At 40.2% G+C, this 19412-nt stretch overlaps 2 protein-coding genes across 5 annotated transcripts in view; one reads left to right on the top strand and one right to left on the bottom strand.

Annotated features, from left to right (window-relative positions):
- The window catches only part of GPBP1L1 (GC-rich promoter binding protein 1 like 1), a 69456-nt gene extending 57299 nt beyond the window's left edge, over positions 1-12157 (bottom strand). Inside the window, exon 1 of one of the 3 annotated variants that reach the window (XM_060626031.3) lies at positions 12037-12157. The gene's annotated coding sequence lies outside the window, so the exon portion shown is untranslated. Of the gene's footprint in view, positions 1-10568; positions 10648-11402; positions 11594-12036 lie in introns of those variants that run through there. The other 2 variants (XM_060626030.3, XM_060626032.3) reach the window with 2 other exon arrangements.
- A 1148-nt stretch (positions 12158-13305) lies between these two features.
- TMEM69 (transmembrane protein 69) lies at positions 13306-18256 on the top strand. Of its 2 annotated transcripts, none has more exons than XM_081796429.1 (3): positions 13306-13465; positions 15121-15257; positions 16397-18256. In XM_081796429.1, exons 2-3 carry the CDS (start codon positions 15216-15218, stop codon positions 17105-17107), a joined length of 753 nt encoding a protein of 250 aa, XP_081652555.1. In that variant the 5' UTR covers positions 13306-13465; positions 15121-15215; the 3' UTR covers positions 17108-18256. The 2 variants fall into 2 exon arrangements, with proteins under 2 accessions (XP_081652555.1, XP_060482021.3); XM_060626038.3 differs by having other exon boundaries at positions 15118-15257.
- The last annotated feature ends 1156 nt before the right edge of the window (positions 18257-19412 follow it).

The raw sequence follows: 19412 nt of genomic DNA, 5'->3' as shown, positions 1-19412 counted from the left end.
ACCTGGGTGGCTCAGTTGGTTGAGCGTCCGACTTCGGCGCAGGTCATGATCTCACGCTCCGTGAGTTCGAGCCCCACGTCAGGCTCCGTGCTGACCGCCCAGAGCCTGGAGTCCGCTTCCGATTCTGTGTCTCCCCCTCTCTCTGCCCCTCCCCTGCTCATGCTCTGTCTCTCTCTCTCAAAAATAAATAAAAACATTTAAAAAAATAAATAAAACAAGCATGGGATGGGAGGTTGTTATGACACTGCTTAGAACAGTAATGAGTCAATCTAGATCAATATGGGAAAAATATCTTTATGATAAATCTTCCAAATCATGAATATAGTCAATCTCTTACTTAGGTATTCTTTACATCTTCAATTGAACTTCTAAAATTTAAAAAAAACAAAAAAAACCTCTTACAACTCAACAACGAAAAGACAAATAACACAATTAAAAAGTGGACAAAGGATTTGAATAGACATTTCTCCAAAGAAGATATACAAATGACCACTAAGCATAAGAAAATGCTTAACATCATTAGCCATGAGGGAAATGTAAATTAAAACCACAATGAGATACTATTTCACACCCACTAGAATGGTTGTAATAAAAAAGACAGACATAATAACAAGTGTTGCTGAGGATGTGAAAAACCAAAACCAACAGAAACTGCCAGTGGGAATGTATAATGGTGCAAGCACTGTGGAACACAGCTTCTCAAAAAGTTAAACAGAATTACCATATAACCTAGCAATTACACTCCTAAAAAGATCTAAGAAAGATGTAAACATATGTTCACACAAAAACTTGTACCTCAATGTTCACAGCAGCATTGTTCATAATAAACAGCCACTGAGAGGTGACAATTCAAATGCCCATCAATAGATGACTGAATAAATAAAATACAGTCTCAACAGAACACAACCATAAAAACAAATTAAACACTGATACACAGTACAACATGGATGAACCTTAAAAACATTATGCTAAATGAGGAAAGTCATACATAAAAGACCATACACTGTATAATTCTATTTATATGAAAACTCCAGAATAGGCAAATCCATAGAGACAGGGGTTAGTGATTAGTGGTTGTCAGTTGATTAGTGGTTGCCTTAGGGCAAGGTGATTGCTGACAGTTATGAGGTTTCTTTTTGGGGTGATGAAAATGTTCTAAAATTAGACAGTGGCAGTGGTTATACAATTTTGTGAACATACTAAAAAAAAATCATTGAATTGTACATTTAAAATGTGTGAATTTTAGGGACACCGGGGTGGCTCAAGTCAGTTGAATGTCCAACTGTGGCTCAGGTAGTGGTCTCGTGGTTTGTGAGTCTGAGCCCCTGATCAGGCACGTTGCTGTTGGCATGGAGACCTGCTTTGGATCCTCTGTCACGGTCTCTCTGCCCCTCCCCAATGCATATGCACTCTATTTCTCTTTCTCAAAAATAAACATTTAAAAATAAATAAAATGTAAAAATAAAATGTGTGAATTTCAGATTATGTAAATTAGTATCTCAATAAAGTAGCCTTAAAAAAAAAAAAATAGGACAACAGTGGGGTTAAGTATCCAACTCTTGGTTTTGGCTCAGGTCAAGCAAGAACTTGTGGTTTTTTGAGTTCAAGCCCCACATCGGGCTCTCTGCTGACAGTGCGCAGCCTGCTTGAAATTCTCTCTCTCCCTCTCTGTCTGCCCCTCCCCTGCTCGCTCTCTCTCTCAAAATAAATAAATAAACTTAAAAAAAATTAGGGTGACTGATGAGGGACTGGGAACTTTTAGTGCACTATGCGAAGTATTTTCTCACTGCAAGAAAAGAAGACTCATCATTAATATACGGATCAGACCACTATCACCTTAATCCAAAAATCAATCTTAGCATTATAAGTCAATAAGGTATTATGTGTTTTATAATATGTATTTTTTTATTAAAAATTTTTTTATTTACTTTGAGAGAGTGCACAAGTACGGTAGGGGCAGAGAGGGGGGAGAGAGAATCCCAAGCAGGCTCTGCACTGTTAGCACAGAGCACAATGTAGGGCTCAAACTCATGAACCATGAGATCATGACCTGAGCCAAAACCAAGAGTTGGACACTTAACCAACTGAGCCACTCGTGTTTTATAATACTGTGCAGAACGAGATATAGCTATGATGTATTCTAGCCCAAAATATTTTGATGTTAATCTGTCAAGTTTCTACATGTCCACTTTAGAGAAAAATACAGGAATTAAAGAACAAACTAAATGACAACACAGAATGCAACTGTATAAAACCATTCTCAGGATAGTCTCAAACTCAAGTGTCACTGAAAAATAAGGTATGCTAGATTAAAGAGACATAAAGAAATTAAAGTGTTACATGCAGGGGCACCTGAGTGGCTCAGGTGGTTTAGCGTTTGACTTTGACTTAGGTCATGATCTCACGGTTGGTTTATGAGTTTGAGCTATCACTCGGAGCCCACTTCAGATCCTGTCTCCTCCCTCTCTCTTCCCCTCCTCCACACACATGCGCTCTCTCAAAAATAAACATTAAAAATAAAATAAATAAAAACATTATAAAGTATTACATGCAACAAGGTCTTGGATCAGATACTAGTACTGAATAAGCTAGCTATATGATTATACTTTAGATCAACTGGGGGAATCTAAATAGCACCTGGATATGAGAGGAAAAGAACATTTATTCACATGAAGAGTGGGTATTACCAACTAAAAAAGCAAGGTGTAAGTTAGTCTCAATTTCATAAAATAAAAATAAAAACCTACATATATGTGCTTAGAGAAAGGTCTGGAAAAAGTGTACCAAAAGTCACATTAGTGATTTCTAGATGATGAGAATGCTTTTATTTTTGCATATGTTTATTTCTTAATATTCTATCCAGCATATGTACTGCTTTTATAATAATAAAAGAATCTTTAAAAGAAAAATCATATGGGGGAGCTTTAATAAACTCACAGTGCACAGGCCTTACTCCAGCTAAATTTTAAAAAGATTGAGAACTACTGCTTTTAAAAACTGGGAGTGAATATGGGGTGCCTGGGTGGCTCAGTTGGTTAAGTGTTGTTGGACTTCAGCTCAGGTCATGATTTTGCAGTGAGTTCAAGCTCCATGTCTGGCTCTGTGCTGACAGCTCAGAGCCTGAAGCCTACTTCAGATTCTGTGTCTCCTTCTGTCTCTCTGCCCTTCCCCAGTTCACACTCTGTCTCTCTCTCTCAAAAAAAAAAAAAAAAAAAAAAAGTTAAAAATAAAAAAAACAAACAAACCTGGAAGTGGATAAAAAGGGAAAATTCTTGTCTAAGATTGTCTTTAACAAAGACATTCATGTAAGTTTTTCACTCAGGAGTTAGGAGACTACCCTAAATAAAGGCAGTCACAAACAAAATCTACAAGGAGCAAATTATATTAGCCAATTTTATAAATCAGCATCTTTGGTTGAAAAAAAGAAACTATATTTAAGTAGATTAAATAGAAAAGGAGTTTATCAGAAATATATTGGGAGTTCAGAGAATGAATGAGAGCCTCCTTGACTTTGCAAACATGCAGAAACCAAGGTAAAACTAAGCAGTCAAAATTACCAACCAAGGTCACACCACAGAAGAGTCCCAGGAAACTCCCCCACTGGCACTGCCACAGCTACTGCCACCCGCCAATGGAATGGATTCTAAACTGTCCTTGCTTCTCTGCATCTCTCACACCAGATGCAAGTCCTCAGTCAAGTGTATGTGATTGGCACGACTTGGGTGACAACTGCCAGGTGTTCAGGACAGAAAGTGTATGTGTAGGTATGTATATGTGTGTATGCATCAAGTTATATACACACAGCCTCTCCAGCTTCCTCTCCCACTAAGATTCACAAAAAGGCTATATACAAAGGGGGTTAAAACGGTAAACAGTCAAAAGAAACAACAAAGGATCACTTTAAATCCCAATTAGAATGTCTAACACAGGAATCTTGCCAGTTTTCCCATCAGTAATAAACTTTAATCACTGTGCCACCTTCCGCTTCACTGTTCCAAAAAACATTTCCTGAAAGTAATTTCACAAAATATAAAATTTTTGAAGAGTAAAATTTATTAACTTTTTTCAAGTAATCTCCTTTCCAATACTGCATCATTCAATGGTCACCAACACTTGCTGCAACCATAACTAAACACTCTTAACTCACAAAAGTTCCAAATAAGAATAGTATATTATAGAAATATATTTATTACCTAATGTAATCCAGACACATTAAAATTTGCCAGCTATGAGATTCAGATAATTAAGAGCATTAGATTTATGCATGTACCTGAAACCATAAGGTTTTATAAACAGCAAAAATGTTTTCATAGCATTTGCTTCAGAAGTCACTGTATCAACTACGCTACAAACAAACAAGCCATTCAACAGTGATAAACTTTTATCAAATTTTTGCAGCTACACTGACCCTGAAAGGCTCCAATTCCCTAATAGGGAAAAGACTACTTGTCACATCTAAAAAACGATGTATAGGGGCGCCTGGGTGGCTCAGTCGGTTGAGCGTCTGACTTTGGCTCAGGTCACGATCTCACTGTCCGTGAGTTGGAGCCCTGCGTCGGGCTCTGTGCTGACAGCTCAGAGCCTGGAGCCTGTTTCGGATTCTGTGTCTCCCTCTCTCTCTGACCCTCCCCCGTTCATGCTCTGTCTCTCTCTGTCTCAAAAATAAATAAACGTTAAAAATAAATAAATAAATAAATAAATAAATAAATAAATAAATAAATAAAAAATAAAAACGATGTATAATTTTTATAACTGATGGGTGTAAGTAACAGTAGTGAATAACTATCACAAGACACACATTTTTACTTCAAGTTCATCTTACCTATAACCATTTCTTTTTTTGAGAGAGAGAGAAAAGGGGGCAGAGAAGATAAGAGAGAATCCCAAGCAGGCTTCGCGCTGTCACCACAGAACCCAACATGGGGTCCGAACACACGAACTGTGAATCATGATCTGAGCCAAAATCAAGAGCTGAATGCTTAACAAACTGAGCCACCCAGGCACCCCAACTTACAAGCATTTCTAAAATCTCTTCTGAAGAATAAACTTGGCTTCCGATCCAAACGTTACTTTTAAGGTAGAAGAGCAGACTGTATCTAGCCGGTTCTGCCACGTACTTAGCTGGGTAACTTTGGGCAAGTCACTTCATCTCATTTTGCTTCAAATCTTTATCTGTAATTTGGAGACTGTTGGAACGTTGAAAGATTAAATGGTGAATACAGGTAGTGTTAAGAATATGCCTGGGGGCACCTGGGTGGCTCAGTCAGTTTAGCATCCCGTTTGGCATCTGACTTCAGCTGAGGTCCTGATCTCAGGGGTTTGAACCCCACATCAGGTTTTCAGCTAGCAGCTTGGAGCCTGATTCGGATTTTGTCCCCCCCCCCCCCCTTCCTCCCCTGCTCACACACTTTCTCTCTTTCAAAGATAAATAAACAAACATTTTAAAAAATTAAAAAAAAAAAAAAAAAAGAATATGCCTGGATGTTTTCCCTAGGGGTGTGGGGAAAGAAGTGCCTGCCCTATAGTGAGCATTCAATAGGTGCTAAGAATAAAATGCTTAAGGGAGTTGGGAGTGGGGCATAAGCAAGAGGAGAAAAATTTTCAAACCAAATACACTGAGAAAACTACTCACTAGTAACTAAAACTAGAAAACAAAACCACTGCAAACCCAGCACACTCAGCTCAATTTTACAACACCATAAATACATACTATGAAGAAAAAAAGGACAGGAAAAAAAAACTGCTTGGAAAATTAGTATTAAGTTGGCAAACGAAACACTCCATTTTACATGCATATCAAAGGAGGACAAATAACTCATTTAATTACTCTATGCTGCTCAATAGACAAATTTTAAGAAAATGATATGAAAACCACTGAACAAACCAGAAAAAAATAATCCCCAAATGCACAGAATCACCTATGAAGTTAGTCTTCTCTTTATTCCCAATGTATCAAATCTCAATCTAAGCTTCAATACCCAACTACCAATTCATAAGAAATTAGAAAAATCTCGAATGTGGCAAACTGTGCCAAATAATCTGACTTCAACAAAGTGCAAGGGGGGGGGGGGGAACACAGAAGAAACATAAAAATTAAGAAGCTTGAAAGAATGTCAATTATAGTATGTGGGAACTAGATTCTCATTCAGATAAACTAGAAAAGTTAACAGAAAAATAATACCTAATAAAGAAAAAAAGAAGAACCTCCGCATGCAACATTCTGTTCAGATTTCACTAAATTTCATTTGATTGGTAAAAGGACATTCATTAAAGACAATTTCATACAGTTTATATAACAATTATGAAATATTGTTATATATATACATATATAAATACATACATATATATTTTTTTGTTTTTTAACATTTATTTATTCTGAAAGAGAGAGAGACAGAACGCTCAATCGCAAGTAGGGTAGGGGCAGAGAAAGAGGAGAAAGAATCCCAAACAGGCCCCACACTATCAGCGCAGAGCCCGGTGTGGAGTGTGAACTCACAAACTGAGATCTTGACCCGAGTCGAAGTCAGATTCTTAACTGACTGAGCCACCCAAGCGCCCCATGAAGTGCATTGTTTTTAAGAACTCTACAAATATCATTTACCACAATAATTCTACGAGAAATTACTATTATCCCCATTTAACAGAGGAAGGAAAAGGCACAGAAGAAATTTCACTTTAAACTCTCCAAGGTCACAAAGCTGTAAGTGGCAATGCTGAGATTCAAACCTGGCTGTATAACTGGTGGCCTTAATTACCACACCATGTCATCTTTGCATCAGATGTGGTGGAAACTGAGCTTCAGAATCAGAGAAAGGCGCCTGAATCCAGATCTCTCATTATGTTATGTAAATTACGTAATTTCTTGGACCCTCTATACACTCACTTGTAGAAGGGATAAAATTATCTATTTAATTAAAAAGTATTTTGGGGTGCCTGGGTGGCTCAGTCGGTTAAGCGGCCGACTTCAGCTCAGGTCATGATCTCACGGTACGTGAGTTCAAGCCCAGCGTCGGGCTCTGTGCTGACAGCTCAGAGCCTGGAGCCTGTTTCAGATTCTGTGTCTCCCTCTCTCTGACCCTCCCCCGTTCATGCTCTGTCTCTCTCTGTCTCGAAAATAAATAAACGTTTAAAAAAAAAAAAAAGTATTTTGAGGAATTATATACATTGGGTTATATACTAGACTCTATTATAACCCATAGCTTATGAAGCCCAAAATAAACTACCCTTCCCACCATATCTCGTAAGACTAATTAAAAAGTAGAGCTAATAATTCATAAACACATAGCAGGAACACTGGAATAGCTCTACCTTTTAATTAGCCAAAGAGCCCTCAAAACAACTTTTCAACATACTTCAAAGATAGCAATCATTCAGAAAAGAATTTTTTATATGACAAAATTTAAACTTACAATCAGCAGAAATAAGAGTTTGAAATCTAAAGTATAGCCAAATTTAAATGAATTTGATTTTTCTGAAAACAAAATGTATTCCGCACAAATAGACCTAATGCTCAGAAAAGTGTACCAAAACTTTGTTCATGCTGGTGATTCTAGCCTGACATCTGGTTAACATAAGGCAAAGCAGTTTTATCATAGAAAAGGAAGGTAAACATAGTAAGTATGTTAAAAGTCAACTCCTTTAAGAAAGACTGCTTTCTATGTTGTTATCCCATGAACATTTTCCACTTATGTGTTAAACTACTAAGTTCTTTGGTGGCAAGACATTTTATGGTCATTTAGGAATTTCTAAACACCTTAGAACACCCAAACTGGCACCACAGTATAGCCTCTATCATTTCTTGAAATGAAAAAAAAAATAATAATAATAAAGGCTGATTGTTTGCTTTAGTAAAGGAAAATAACTATTTGATTCCTTTAAATACTTGCCCGGGATATTTGCAATCATCTATAAAAATTCGAGTCCCATAACATTAGCAATATTTTACCTTATTAGTTAAAGCTACCTGTGGACAAAAGTTCAGCCATTCTTACTTAACTATTTTTTTTATAATTTTTTTAAAAGTTTATTTACCTTTGACAGAGAGAGAGAGAGAGACAGAGCATGAGCGGGGGAGGGGCAGAGAGAGAGAGAGAGACACAGAATCTGAAGCAGGCTCCAGGCTCTGAGCTGTCAGCACAGAGCCTGACATGAGGCTTGAACTCACAGACTGCAAGATCATGACCTGAGCCGAAGTCGGATGCTCAACCGACTGAGCCACCCAGACGCCCCAACTATTTTTTTTTTTACTTAACTAGTTTGTTGTAGCCAGTTTTGTTTTGGGCACACTACAATTGGAAATAAAAATCAGAGTCTGATTTATTTTTTTTTTTTTTTTTTTTTATTTTTTTAAAATTTTTTTTTCAATGTTTTTTATTTATTTTTGGGACAGAGAGAGACAGAGCATGAAAGGGGGAGGGGCAGAGAGAGAGGGAGACACAGAATCGGAAACAGGCTCCAGGCTCTGAGCCATCAGCCCAGAGCCCGACGCGGGGCTCGAACTCACGGACCGCGAGATCGTGACCTGGCTGAAGTCGGAGGCTTAACCGACTGCGCCACCCAGGCGCCCCATAGAGTCTGATTTAGAAATGACTTGGACAGCTAGATCTCAACACACCAAATATTAAATTCCAAACAACGGCAACTACAGTCACATATGAGGTAACATGTTATCTATGCTGCACCTCGATTTTTTCACCCATCTATTTGGGAAACCATAAATAACCCACTACAAAATTTACCTTTTCCATGAAGTTTTTTTTTAGTTGAGATCCTTTAAAATTTTTGTGCCTGTCACCTTTCTAATAGTCTCATTTTCACCAGTAAAGACAGCATTCATAATGGTGAAGCACAATGACTTAGAAACAGATTGCCTAGTTATCACTGTTACTAAGTACATACAATTTAACCATAAAACAAAGATATGCAATCTGCTAAAGTATGACTCAGAATTGTGTACTGTATCTATAACAGAATTTAAAAATGAATTATAAGCAGGGGGCGCCTGGGTGGCTCAGTCAGTTGAGGGTCCGACTCTTGATTTCACCTCAGATTATGATCTCCCAGTTAGTGGGATCAGCAGAGTCTGGCTCTGCAATGGCAGCTGGGAGCCTGGTTGGGATTCCCTCTCTCCTCTCTTTCTGCCCCTCCTCCAGCAAGTGCATCCTCTCTTTCTCAAAAAAAAAAAAAAAATTAATTAAACATTTTAAAAATAAGTAGATAGGAATTATAAGCAGAAATGTGTCCCAGATTTTTTATTCCAAACTTATTAAAATGGTTGCATGTGCCCCCCTCAGCCAAGCTTTTAAACAGCCACTGATGAGAAAACCCGTGGATTGCATTTATTAAAAATAAAAAGGCTTAGGGGCACCTGGGTGCCTCCGTCGGTTAAACGCTGACTTCAGCTCAGGTCATGATCTCACAGTTCGTGAGTTCAAGCCCCACGTTGGGCTCTGTGCTGACAGCTCAGAGCCTGGAGCCTGCTTCGGATTCTGTGTCTCCCTCTCTGCTCCTTCCCCACTCGTGCTGTCTCTGTCTCTCAAAAATATATAAACATTAAAAAATAAAAAGGCTTCCTAACATCCCCCCTTATTTCAAGATCTCTGATAAGGTACTATATACAGAATCAATTGAAAGAATATTTATATCAACATGTACAAACCATTTTGAGCATCTAAGTTTATGGGTTCAGTAGGCAAATGGCCATACACAAAGCAGTTGACTTGTAATTTCTATAGAGCACTGCAAATGTTTTCCTTGTAAAATCACCAAAATAATTTAAAAACAAAAAAAGATCCTAGGAGCACTGACAAAACTAAATTTTTGTGTTAAAAGAATGCAGTATGTTAAATTGAAACTGACTCCTTAAGGAAGATGACAGCTTATTTTACTATTAATTCCCAAGTTCTCATTCACGATTAGCATTTTTATTATTTTATCTTTTAAGCAGATTGCAACCTGAAACTCAAGCACCTTCCCAAACACTGAAGTTATCTGTTTTTGATTTCCAGTCTATGCCTTTTTGTTTTCAGTTAAACTTCTGGATCTGATGGCTTAAAAAGGGGGGGAGAGGGGCAAACAAAAAGGCAGCCTTTTGTTTGAAAGGGCACACACAACAATCAGCCACTCCACATCTAAAGTTCGTTTTCACTGGTTGTCTCACAGAGTTGCAATCAAGGTCCCAAACTTAAGAGCACTCTGATTCCCTTTCAAGTATTACACAGAAAAGACCGGAAAACTTCAGAAGTCCGTCAAATTACAAATCTGAGTCTTCTGAAGACTACCAATCACTTTAGTTTTGGACTGGATTTACTCAGGAATGTGTGACTTCTGTTACTAAAACATGACCCACACCATTAGCTGGTTTTTTTTCCTGGTAAGCAATAAATATCAAAGTTAAGAATAAGTATTTCAACAAATATGACAAACCAACCTCAGAGCACAAAGTTGGCTGATAAAATTACCATCATAGCACAATTTCAAAACTATAAGCAACCACACACACACACACACACACACCCGCACCCACTCTTACGTAAACTTTTGGAGTAAGCAAACTTCTTCAGCCTCACCTTTCTTTTCACCTAGCAAGGACTCTTCAAGACACCAATTGCAAGAAGACCAAAATATCAAAAGATTCAGCTGCTGCCCTCGTAGAAGAAACAACCAAAAATTAAGACATGGTAATGTGTTTAAGTTACTGAAGCTTAGGGCACTTCCCAAGCTACAGCCATTTTAGATTCAGCCTTTCTTTTGAATTTCATGGGGGTGGAGAGGTAGATTTAAAACAGTAAAAAAAATCCTCGTTAAAACTCTTCAACATCGACCAGCTTTTTTTCGGAGCAGGAGGCGATCCGTAGGTGTTGGATATCGACTTAAATCTAAATCAAAGAAAATACCTCGCTACCACGGAGAACCGAAACGCTGGTGGTTAAAGCTCTTCTTTTCCCCTCAGAGGTCCCACATTTGACTTACACTATTTTTTCCTCCTTAGGTTTTCCTTCACTGGAAAACAAAAGCCCTTGGTTCTAATTTAAGAAGGGGAGAGAAAGAAACCCGTAAACCAAGCCACTCAACCACCAACAAGCCGGAACGCCTGGAGAGGAGCCAGAGAGCCGCAGGTGAGCGTTCCGACCCGAAGACCAAAGTTGAAGTAGAAGCGCTCGGGCAAAGCCGCTGCAACACTCGACTGCAAAGCTCCTCGCGCGGGGGAAGTGCCCCGTCCGAACCACAGGACCGCGGGCCCTTCGGCTCCTCTCCCCCTCCCGGGGCCGACCTATACCAACCACCTGTGAGAAAGCCTCCTTCAACTAGTTTCAACAGCCGGTTGGTCAGGCACCGGGCGGAGCCCCGAGCCGGGACGACTCAAGATCCCCTACCGCCCGTTTCCCGGAACCCCTACTCACCCGGCAGTAGCGGGGCTACAGATAGGAAGCATACGCGGCGTCTGAGGGCGCGTCCCCAGCTTCCTGATCCCGCAAAGGTGGAGAGCCCACAACCATAACAAAGCTCTTCCCAAAATGGCTGCCCGGCCCACACGGCCCAGGAGGGGCAAGAGGGGGAGGAGCGACGGCCAGCCGGGCCCTCCCCCCTCCGACCACGCCTCACACACGCCCACCCGCTCGCATCTCCCACAGGAGCGCAAGCGCAGGAGCCCTGTTCGGGTGACCCTGCCGGCGCCCCACGCAGCCAACGTTCCGCCGCGTGAACGGCAGTTATTCCGTGCGTGGTCCCCAACCCCCCCTTACGGCCGCTGGAGACAGTGCCCCCACCCGTCTGCCGACTTGAATTCTCTGCCCTTCCTCGCGCCGCTTGAGAGGGAGAGACCAGCCGAGTTTGGTATCCCTCCTCTTACCCCCGGCCGAACACCAGGGCCTGGATGCGTGTGAATGAGTGGGTGGGTGTGTATGTGTGTACTGTTTTTCCCCGCCCCTTCGTCCTCCCGTACCCCACTTCTGAGCATGCTCGCGTCCCCAAGCTACCCGTACAAGTACTAGCAAACCGGCTTCGTAGGATCCCGTGTTTTCCGACCCTTCCCACCTTCCACTCTTTCCAGTGCGCGCGTCGTTAAGACTTCAGCCCCCAGCGGGCCACACCGCCGGGCTCTTGAGGCCTGCGCGGCTGGTCCCGACGCGCTATACCCGCTGGGAGTGGTAGTTCCGCCCGATGGCTGGCGTCACGGCCTTGGCCCAGCGCAGGGCGTATTTCTGTCCGGAGCCTGCTCCTATGCCTGGGTGGAGAAGTTGTTTCTCCGACCCAAAGCCTCATTGGATATCGCACTACTGGAAGGGGCGGCGCTGCCATGACAGAAGGAAATAAAAGTGAAAGCCTATCGCGATTAGAAGCGGTTATTATTACGAAGAATTCGCAATGGGTCCACCCTGCACAGGACGCTAAGCCATATGGTGGCCAGCAGCCGGGAAGCTAGATTACCTAGAGTCCTGAGGCATTGGAGGAAACGGCCAGCGTGGGCCCTTCCAGCTCTATTGTTTTCAGATGAACGCTCAAATTGCTCGGCGCTGTCTCCTTTGATAGACTGAAATGGAGGCCCAGAGAAGACACGAGACTGTCCAAGGTCACAGAGCTGATAAATAAAAATTAAAAGAGGGTGACAAAGAATGATCTAACTTTTCAGATCAACCCAAACCAATGCTCTTATCGCCATACCTTTCATGGAAGCAAAAGTCCTGCCCCTTGTACTCTTTTTTAAAATAATTTTAAAAAATCTTTATTATTATTGAGAGACACACAGAGTGTGAGCAGGGGAGGGGCAGAGAGAAAGGGAGACAGAATCCGAAGCAAGTTCCAGGCTCCAAGCAAGCTGTCAGCACAGAGCCCGACGTGGGGCTCAAACTCACAAACCGGGAGATGGTGACCTGAGCCGAAATCCCACACTTAACCAACTGAGCCACCCAGGCGCCCCCATACTCTTTATTTCTTAATACGTTTCCATGTCCAAGCAACGAGAATGGAAGTTAAAAACAGTTTTGTTTTTCTTAGTAGTTCAGGACCCTAATACATTGTAAGATGTGGCCCATCGATCCTAGAAACCCTGTTATGAGTTCCAGAGATGGCAAACAATTTGGCCAAGTCACACAACCTAGACTCCAAATCTCTCCTACCACTATCACTTGTCATTGTTTCAGTAGTTACACTCTACCTTCCCGAACTCGGAGGGGCAGATTCTGCTGGCTGGGAAACCTAAAAGAAAGACCATTCAGGCATCCTACAGACTTCAAAAGCCGGCTTCCAGAGTTAAGATTTAAAATAATAACCCAAGATGGAAAGCCTGTCATGGGAACCAGTTCAGCGCTGGTCAAGTTCCCACCCGGACTGTGCCCCAACCCGCCCCTTCTCAGGAAGTGGGGAGGGACTGTTACCACCCACGTGCCGGAAGTTGCCTTTTCCTGAATACCTGGCTATTCTGGTGGCTCAGCTTTATTTACATCTCCCGATTCCAAGGTGGCAAGTAAGTAGCAGGGCGGCTGCCACAGGGTGCAGATTGGGAATGGGGTCACCAAGGGTTGAGAGTAAATCAAAGCCGCGAGCACTGTGGGGCAGTTTCCCGAGGATCCTTTCGTCCAGACACTTCTCTCAAATGTTCACTCTGAGGCTTTGCAGTCTGCAAGTCTTCCCTCTGGGGCAGTGGAAATACCGTCCGTTTTCACCTAAATTGAGCGGATTAAACCTTGGTTCTTTGCCCTTCATTTCCTCACCAGTTGCCGTCCCCGGGGTTTAAGCCATCACTCTTTCCCTTTAACAACCAAGAGTTGGAAATCACATGGTCATAGTGCATAGGGAGTCCGGAAAGCTCTTACGCAGGTGATTTTGAGCAACAGTGAGTGTGGGCCCCGCAGATATATGTATTTGGAAGTCAGGAGTGGGTGTAAGTGCCATCTAAGATCTATTCATAGGACCGGGATAACCTACCTCCCTCCTTCTTTATGTTATAGAATGAAAACATTGACTGGTATGTATACAGGATTTCTCTACCCAGCCTTAAGAGCTGTGACCTAGAAATTAGTTCATTAAAATGTTTACTTAGGTAGCACATGTGGTTTTTGGATCTTTTAGACACCCATTCTCCTGATTAAGAGTGAAACTCATGTAAGACAGATCTAGATTTATCTTCTCACTCAACCACTTACTGGCTGCTTACATTAGACAGGGTTTTTAACCATTTCCCCTTGTGTAAGGTGGGAATATAGTTAATACTTTTTGTGTTAGGGACAGTTCTCAGTTCTTCACATGTATTATAATACGACCCTATGTAGTTCTTGTGATTATTTCAAAGGTGAGTGAACTGCAACATAACAAGGTTAAATAACTTGTTCAAAGTCACATACTTGGTAAGTGGTGGAGCCATGATCCCAACACAAATTGACTCCAAAATCTTCACTCTAATTTAACAGCCTATATGTGTTCTTTCAGCACTAAGTTGATAACGTTGTTGTATTAAATGAGTTAATGCATATAAAACACATAGTTACAGTGCTTGGTTCACAGCTAAATTGTATTGATTGCTACCATCATTTGGAACTGTAAATGCCTACCCAAAATAGGTAACTAAGGTGAAAAAAGAGAACAGAGAAGCTATAACTTTCCATTTTAATGAGAGAACTGCACTTCAAGGAAACAATTTATGCAAGGTCACCACAGCTGGGGAATTATAGAGGTGTTTGTAAGATACAAATCTTCTGTTGCTGTACATTACTTTTTCTGTTCCACCAAACAGCAAAGGCTAGAAGAATGGTTCAGGGGTGCCTAGGTGGCTCAGTTGGTTAAGCATCCAGACTTCAGCTCAGGTCATGATCTCACAGTTCATTAGTTCAAGCCCCACTGAGAGTGTAGAGCCTGCTTTGGGTCCTCTGTCTCCCCCTCTCTCTGCCCCCACCTCACTTGCCCACTCACATGTGCTCTCTCTTTCAAAAAGAAATAAACATTAATAAAAATAAAAAATAAAAGAATGGTTCAGAGATGAAAAGGATCTATCTACTTAATGTGTTACTGATTTTTTGAAGACATTAATGATTGTTTTCAAAGGAAAATTCTTGAGTTACTACTTATAAAAAGATATGTATAAAATGAAGAAAATTAAGTGACATCTTGTTTTGTACACAGCAGCATACTTCTGATTCAGCCCCTCCACTTAGCTATAAAAATGAATTAATCAGAACTGCCTGGCATTTTCCTGAGCAAGACTTTCAATTGGACCCAGCATGCTTCATTTCATCCAGAAGTTTTCTCAGGCATCTTCAAAGGTTGGTTTATTCGGCAAATATTTGTTGGCACTGCTTTGCTGAGGCAATAGCAGTGAAAAAAAAAAAAAGACAAAAATCTTTATCCTTATATATTTAGGTGATGCGGGAAAAGGTGGGTAAAACAAATTATTTCATATATCAAGTGGTAAGTCCTCTGGAAAAATATAAAACAGAGAAGGGGAATAGGGAGTATCAACAATAAACTTAAGATTGTACTTAAAAATAGGTTGGAAGAGGGAATAGGCTGTGCAAACAGCTCAGGGAAGAACATTCCAAACAAAAGGAAGAAAAGACTCCAGGATGGAATCATTCCTAGCATTTTGAGGAGTCACCAAGATTCTTAAATAGCTTTTTTTTCTTTCATTCAATGCTTTTTGAGTCACTGTTCATCTATTAGCTAGTTGAAGTCTGAAATCTGCTCACTAAAGCACAGAATCAGCAGGAAAGGTTTTTATTTTGGCTGTGACCATGAAAGGCACTGGGGAGTTTGTTTGTTTGAAGACAAAGGAAAAAATATGGTTCTGACTCTCAAGTATATGGAGACAAACACATAATTTACATTCACCGTGAGAATTATGATGGGAGTGTGCAGAAGATACTTACATAGTTATAGGAGCATTAATTCAGACTGGGGAATGCTTCATGCTGAATTTTGAAAGATGGGTTCCCTACAGAGAAAAGTAGGCAGAGACGTGTAGGAAGGAATGGAGCTATGGAAAGTATAGTTTCTATAAAGCTAAACTGGAAGGTAGATTGCTTTATCAATATAAAATAGCATTCCCACAGTAATTAACACTGCTTCTTTTGCAAGTTATAAATAGAAGAGGCAGTTTAAAATGCCAGATCCTAAAGGTGTACTCTTTACCTGTTTCTCTTTCAGATACTCCTTTCATGGGATAAGGTTAGTGGTAGGAAAAAATACATCACTAGGTTTCTATTCAGTTTCTTTTGCATGTTTTATCACTATTTGCTAGCCTTAGCTAGCATTAACACCACCCTATAGTACAATCTTTTTGTAAGTTTGATGTACTAATAGAAAGGAGATGCTTTGTTTTTATATTGTTTCAGTTTGGGATTAACTAAGAAATTGCGATTATTTTAAAATTTGTTTTTGTCTACTGGTTCTGTTTTCTCTTTAGATGCTGAAGTACCCTTTCACATTCCGACTAGGAGCCAGCAGAATAGAAACACTTTCTCTCAAGACATGTCTCCAGCAAAACTTTTCCCCTTTGTTGCCAGGGCCTTGGTTTTTCTCATCATTTCCAGTGTATATGAACAAGACACAATACTATCATACTTCCCCATGCAGCTTTAAGAAGCAGCAGAAGCAAGAAGTCCTTCCAACCAAGCCACCAGGCACCATAACTTTCCTGCTTGAAAGCCCAAAGCCAGTATTATACATAATTCTGGCAGGAGTAATCCCCTTTGTTGCTCCACCACTGGTCATGGTGATGGCAAAGACTTATATCCCCTTATTAGCTTTTACTCAGATGGCTTATGGAGCCAGTTTCCTATCTTTCTTGGGAGGGATCAAATGGGGTTTTGCTCTGCCAGAAGATAATACAGCCAAACCAGACTTCCTCAGTTTAGCTAGTAGTACGCCTCCTCTTCTGTTTTCATGGTTTGCCTTCCTTATTTCTGAAAGACTCAGTGAAGCTATAGTCACAGTAATAATAGGTTTGGGGATAGCATTACACATTGAACTTTTTCTCCTGCCACATTATCCCAACTGGTTCAAAGTCCTTAAGATAGTAGTCACTTTAGTGGCTTTGCTTTCATTTGTAATCACTTTACTAGTTAAAGATATTTATCCAGAGAAAGGACTCAAGAAGCCTGGTCAAGTAGAATAAATATAAAAACTACTTTGTAGATAATGTTAGCATGTTGGCTACAAGCCTCATAAAGTTGTGTTTTGGCATCACCTTTTTCTTCTTCTCTTGTTTAGCTTTTGTTCCCCATCAGTGGTTATTTATTCACAGATTTTTTTTTTTTTTTCATTTCTAGAAATCTTTATTTCCTAGGAATTACTTGATAAGAGTTTGAAAATCCCTAACAAGTCATTTTCACTTTAGGTTACAGCTTTCAGTGTGTATGAATTATACATAACATTTTAATGTTTTACTTGTTTTGAAAAACGTAAAATGAAAAAATATATATATATAATGATAAAAATGAAAATCCTTTTTGCTAGAGCCTTATGATCATTGAAAAAAGACACGCATATTCTCCCATAAGAGGAAAACTCTGTATCCATGAGTGTCTGAAAATAATAGGTGGTTCCGTTGTGGGGTTGTCATTGCAATTGGCCCTGAGAATTGCATTTCCAAGCTCATTTTATCTGGTGTAATCTAGTTATATGAGCTGAAAGGATCTGTGGCTCTAAAAGTCAGTAGGGAGCAGTATCATAAGGGGAAAGCCATATTCAAAGAAAAGCTGGACACATTTTCCAGTTTGTATCCAATTTTTATAGACACAACCCCATCTTCAAATATCATCAGCTGGTCAAAAAATTTTTAAATAAAGTCACAAGTATGTATAAATTAGGAAAAGTAAAGCTGGATTACACAACTCAGAAGCTTTTTTAAAAACAGAAGCAACACCTTAGGTTCTAACTTGAAAACAGTCTCTTGAGATTGTCTTCTAAAAAAAGGAAAAACAATTTAATTGGCAGAAGACTATAAATCAGTAGGAGCACATGGGTGACTCCGTTGGTTAGGTGTCTGACTGAATCTCAGCTCAGGTCATGATCTCATGGTTTGTGAGTTTGAGCCCCACATCAGGCTCTGCTGGCAGTGCAGAGCCTGCAAGTGATTCTCCCTGTTTCTCTGCCTCTCCCCTGCTTGCTCACTCTCTCAAAATAAATCAATAAACTTAAAGAATATAAACCTGGTATATGTTATCTTTGGATAATGTATTCAAATATTAGTTAACTTGATTTTCATAAATTGTGTGTTGAAATCCTCGCCCCAATATCTCAGAATGTGACCTTATTTGGAGACAGGGTCTTTACAGAGGTAATAAGGCTAAAATGAGGGCATATGAGTAAGCTGTAATGTAATATTACCAGCATTCTTCTTTTTTTATTACCAGTATTCTAATAACAAGGGAAAACTTAGAGATAAACATGCATACAGGGAAAATGTCATGTATACATGAAGGTGGCCATCCACATTCCAAGGATTCCTAGAATACATGCCTTCCTTTCAGCCCTCAGAAGGAACCAACTACCAACAAGTTGATTTTAGACTTCCAGCTTCCAAAACTATGAGACAATAAGTTTTATGTTTAAACTTCTGTGGTACTTTGTTACACCAGCCCTAGCAAACAAATACCACAGAGCTAGACCTTGTTCTGATCAGTGAGAAGCTTACCAATAAAACCACCACACAATCCTTCTTTATTAATGCAGAGAATACGTTACCTACAGTCTGACACTAAAGAAAAGAAACCTTACACTTTAGAAGCTCTTTCTCAGATTCTACTCACAGTGTTTTGGTGAGGAAACGGCTTCTAAATTACATGAGGACTGCAAAAATTAAAACTCTGATCTCAAATTCATCATCTTTCAGAATAGGGGCAAGTCACTTTTAAGCTAGTTGCCCAATTTCAATAAATGAGGCAGGCAAATGCACTTTGCAAGTGAATTACAGTGTATGATTCTTTAAGAAAACATTCTAGGGGGACCTGGGTGGCTCATCAGTTAAGTGTCAGACTTCAGCTCACGTCATGATGCACAGTTTATGAGTTCGAGCCCTGCTTTGGATTCTGTGTCTCCCTCTCTCTCTGCCCCTCCCCCACTCATGTGCTCTTGAGCTCGCTCGCTCTCAAATATTTAAAAAAAATTTTTTTAACTGATTTTAAAGTACATCCAACTTTACATTGCACAGGACGTCTTGAAGTATATTAGATTGTCAAATATTTTAAAAAAAAATTTTTTTTTAGTTTATTTATTTTGAGAGAGACAGAGAGAGAGAGCAAGCGGGGTAGGGGCATAGAGAGAAAGAATCCCAAGCAAGCTCTGCACTGTCAGAGCAGAGCCCGATGCAGGGCTTAAATTCATGAACCATGAGATCATGACCAGAGTTGAAGTCAGACACTCAACCAACTGAGCCACCTAGGTGCTCCAAGATTGTCAAATATTTTGAAGGAAGATCA

This window comes from Panthera onca, chromosome C1 (genome assembly GCF_046562875.1).
Source record: "Panthera onca isolate mPanOnc1 chromosome C1, mPanOnc1 haplotype 2, whole genome shotgun sequence".
NCBI lineage: Eukaryota > Metazoa > Chordata > Mammalia > Carnivora > Felidae > Panthera > Panthera onca.
Note: the sequence above shows the minus strand (reverse complement) of the source record. Positions and strands in the feature narration are given on the sequence as shown.

Bases quoted from the DNA above. Each gene is read 5' to 3' on its own strand.
- TMEM69 (XM_081796429.1), top strand. From the start codon at position 15,216: ATGCTTCATTTCATCCAGAAGTTTTCTCAGGCATCTTCAAAG. The intron at 15,258-16,396 runs GTTGGTTTATTC...TTTTCTCTTTAG, and splicing joins TTTCTCAGGCATCTTCAAAG to ATGCTGAAGTACCCTTTCAC.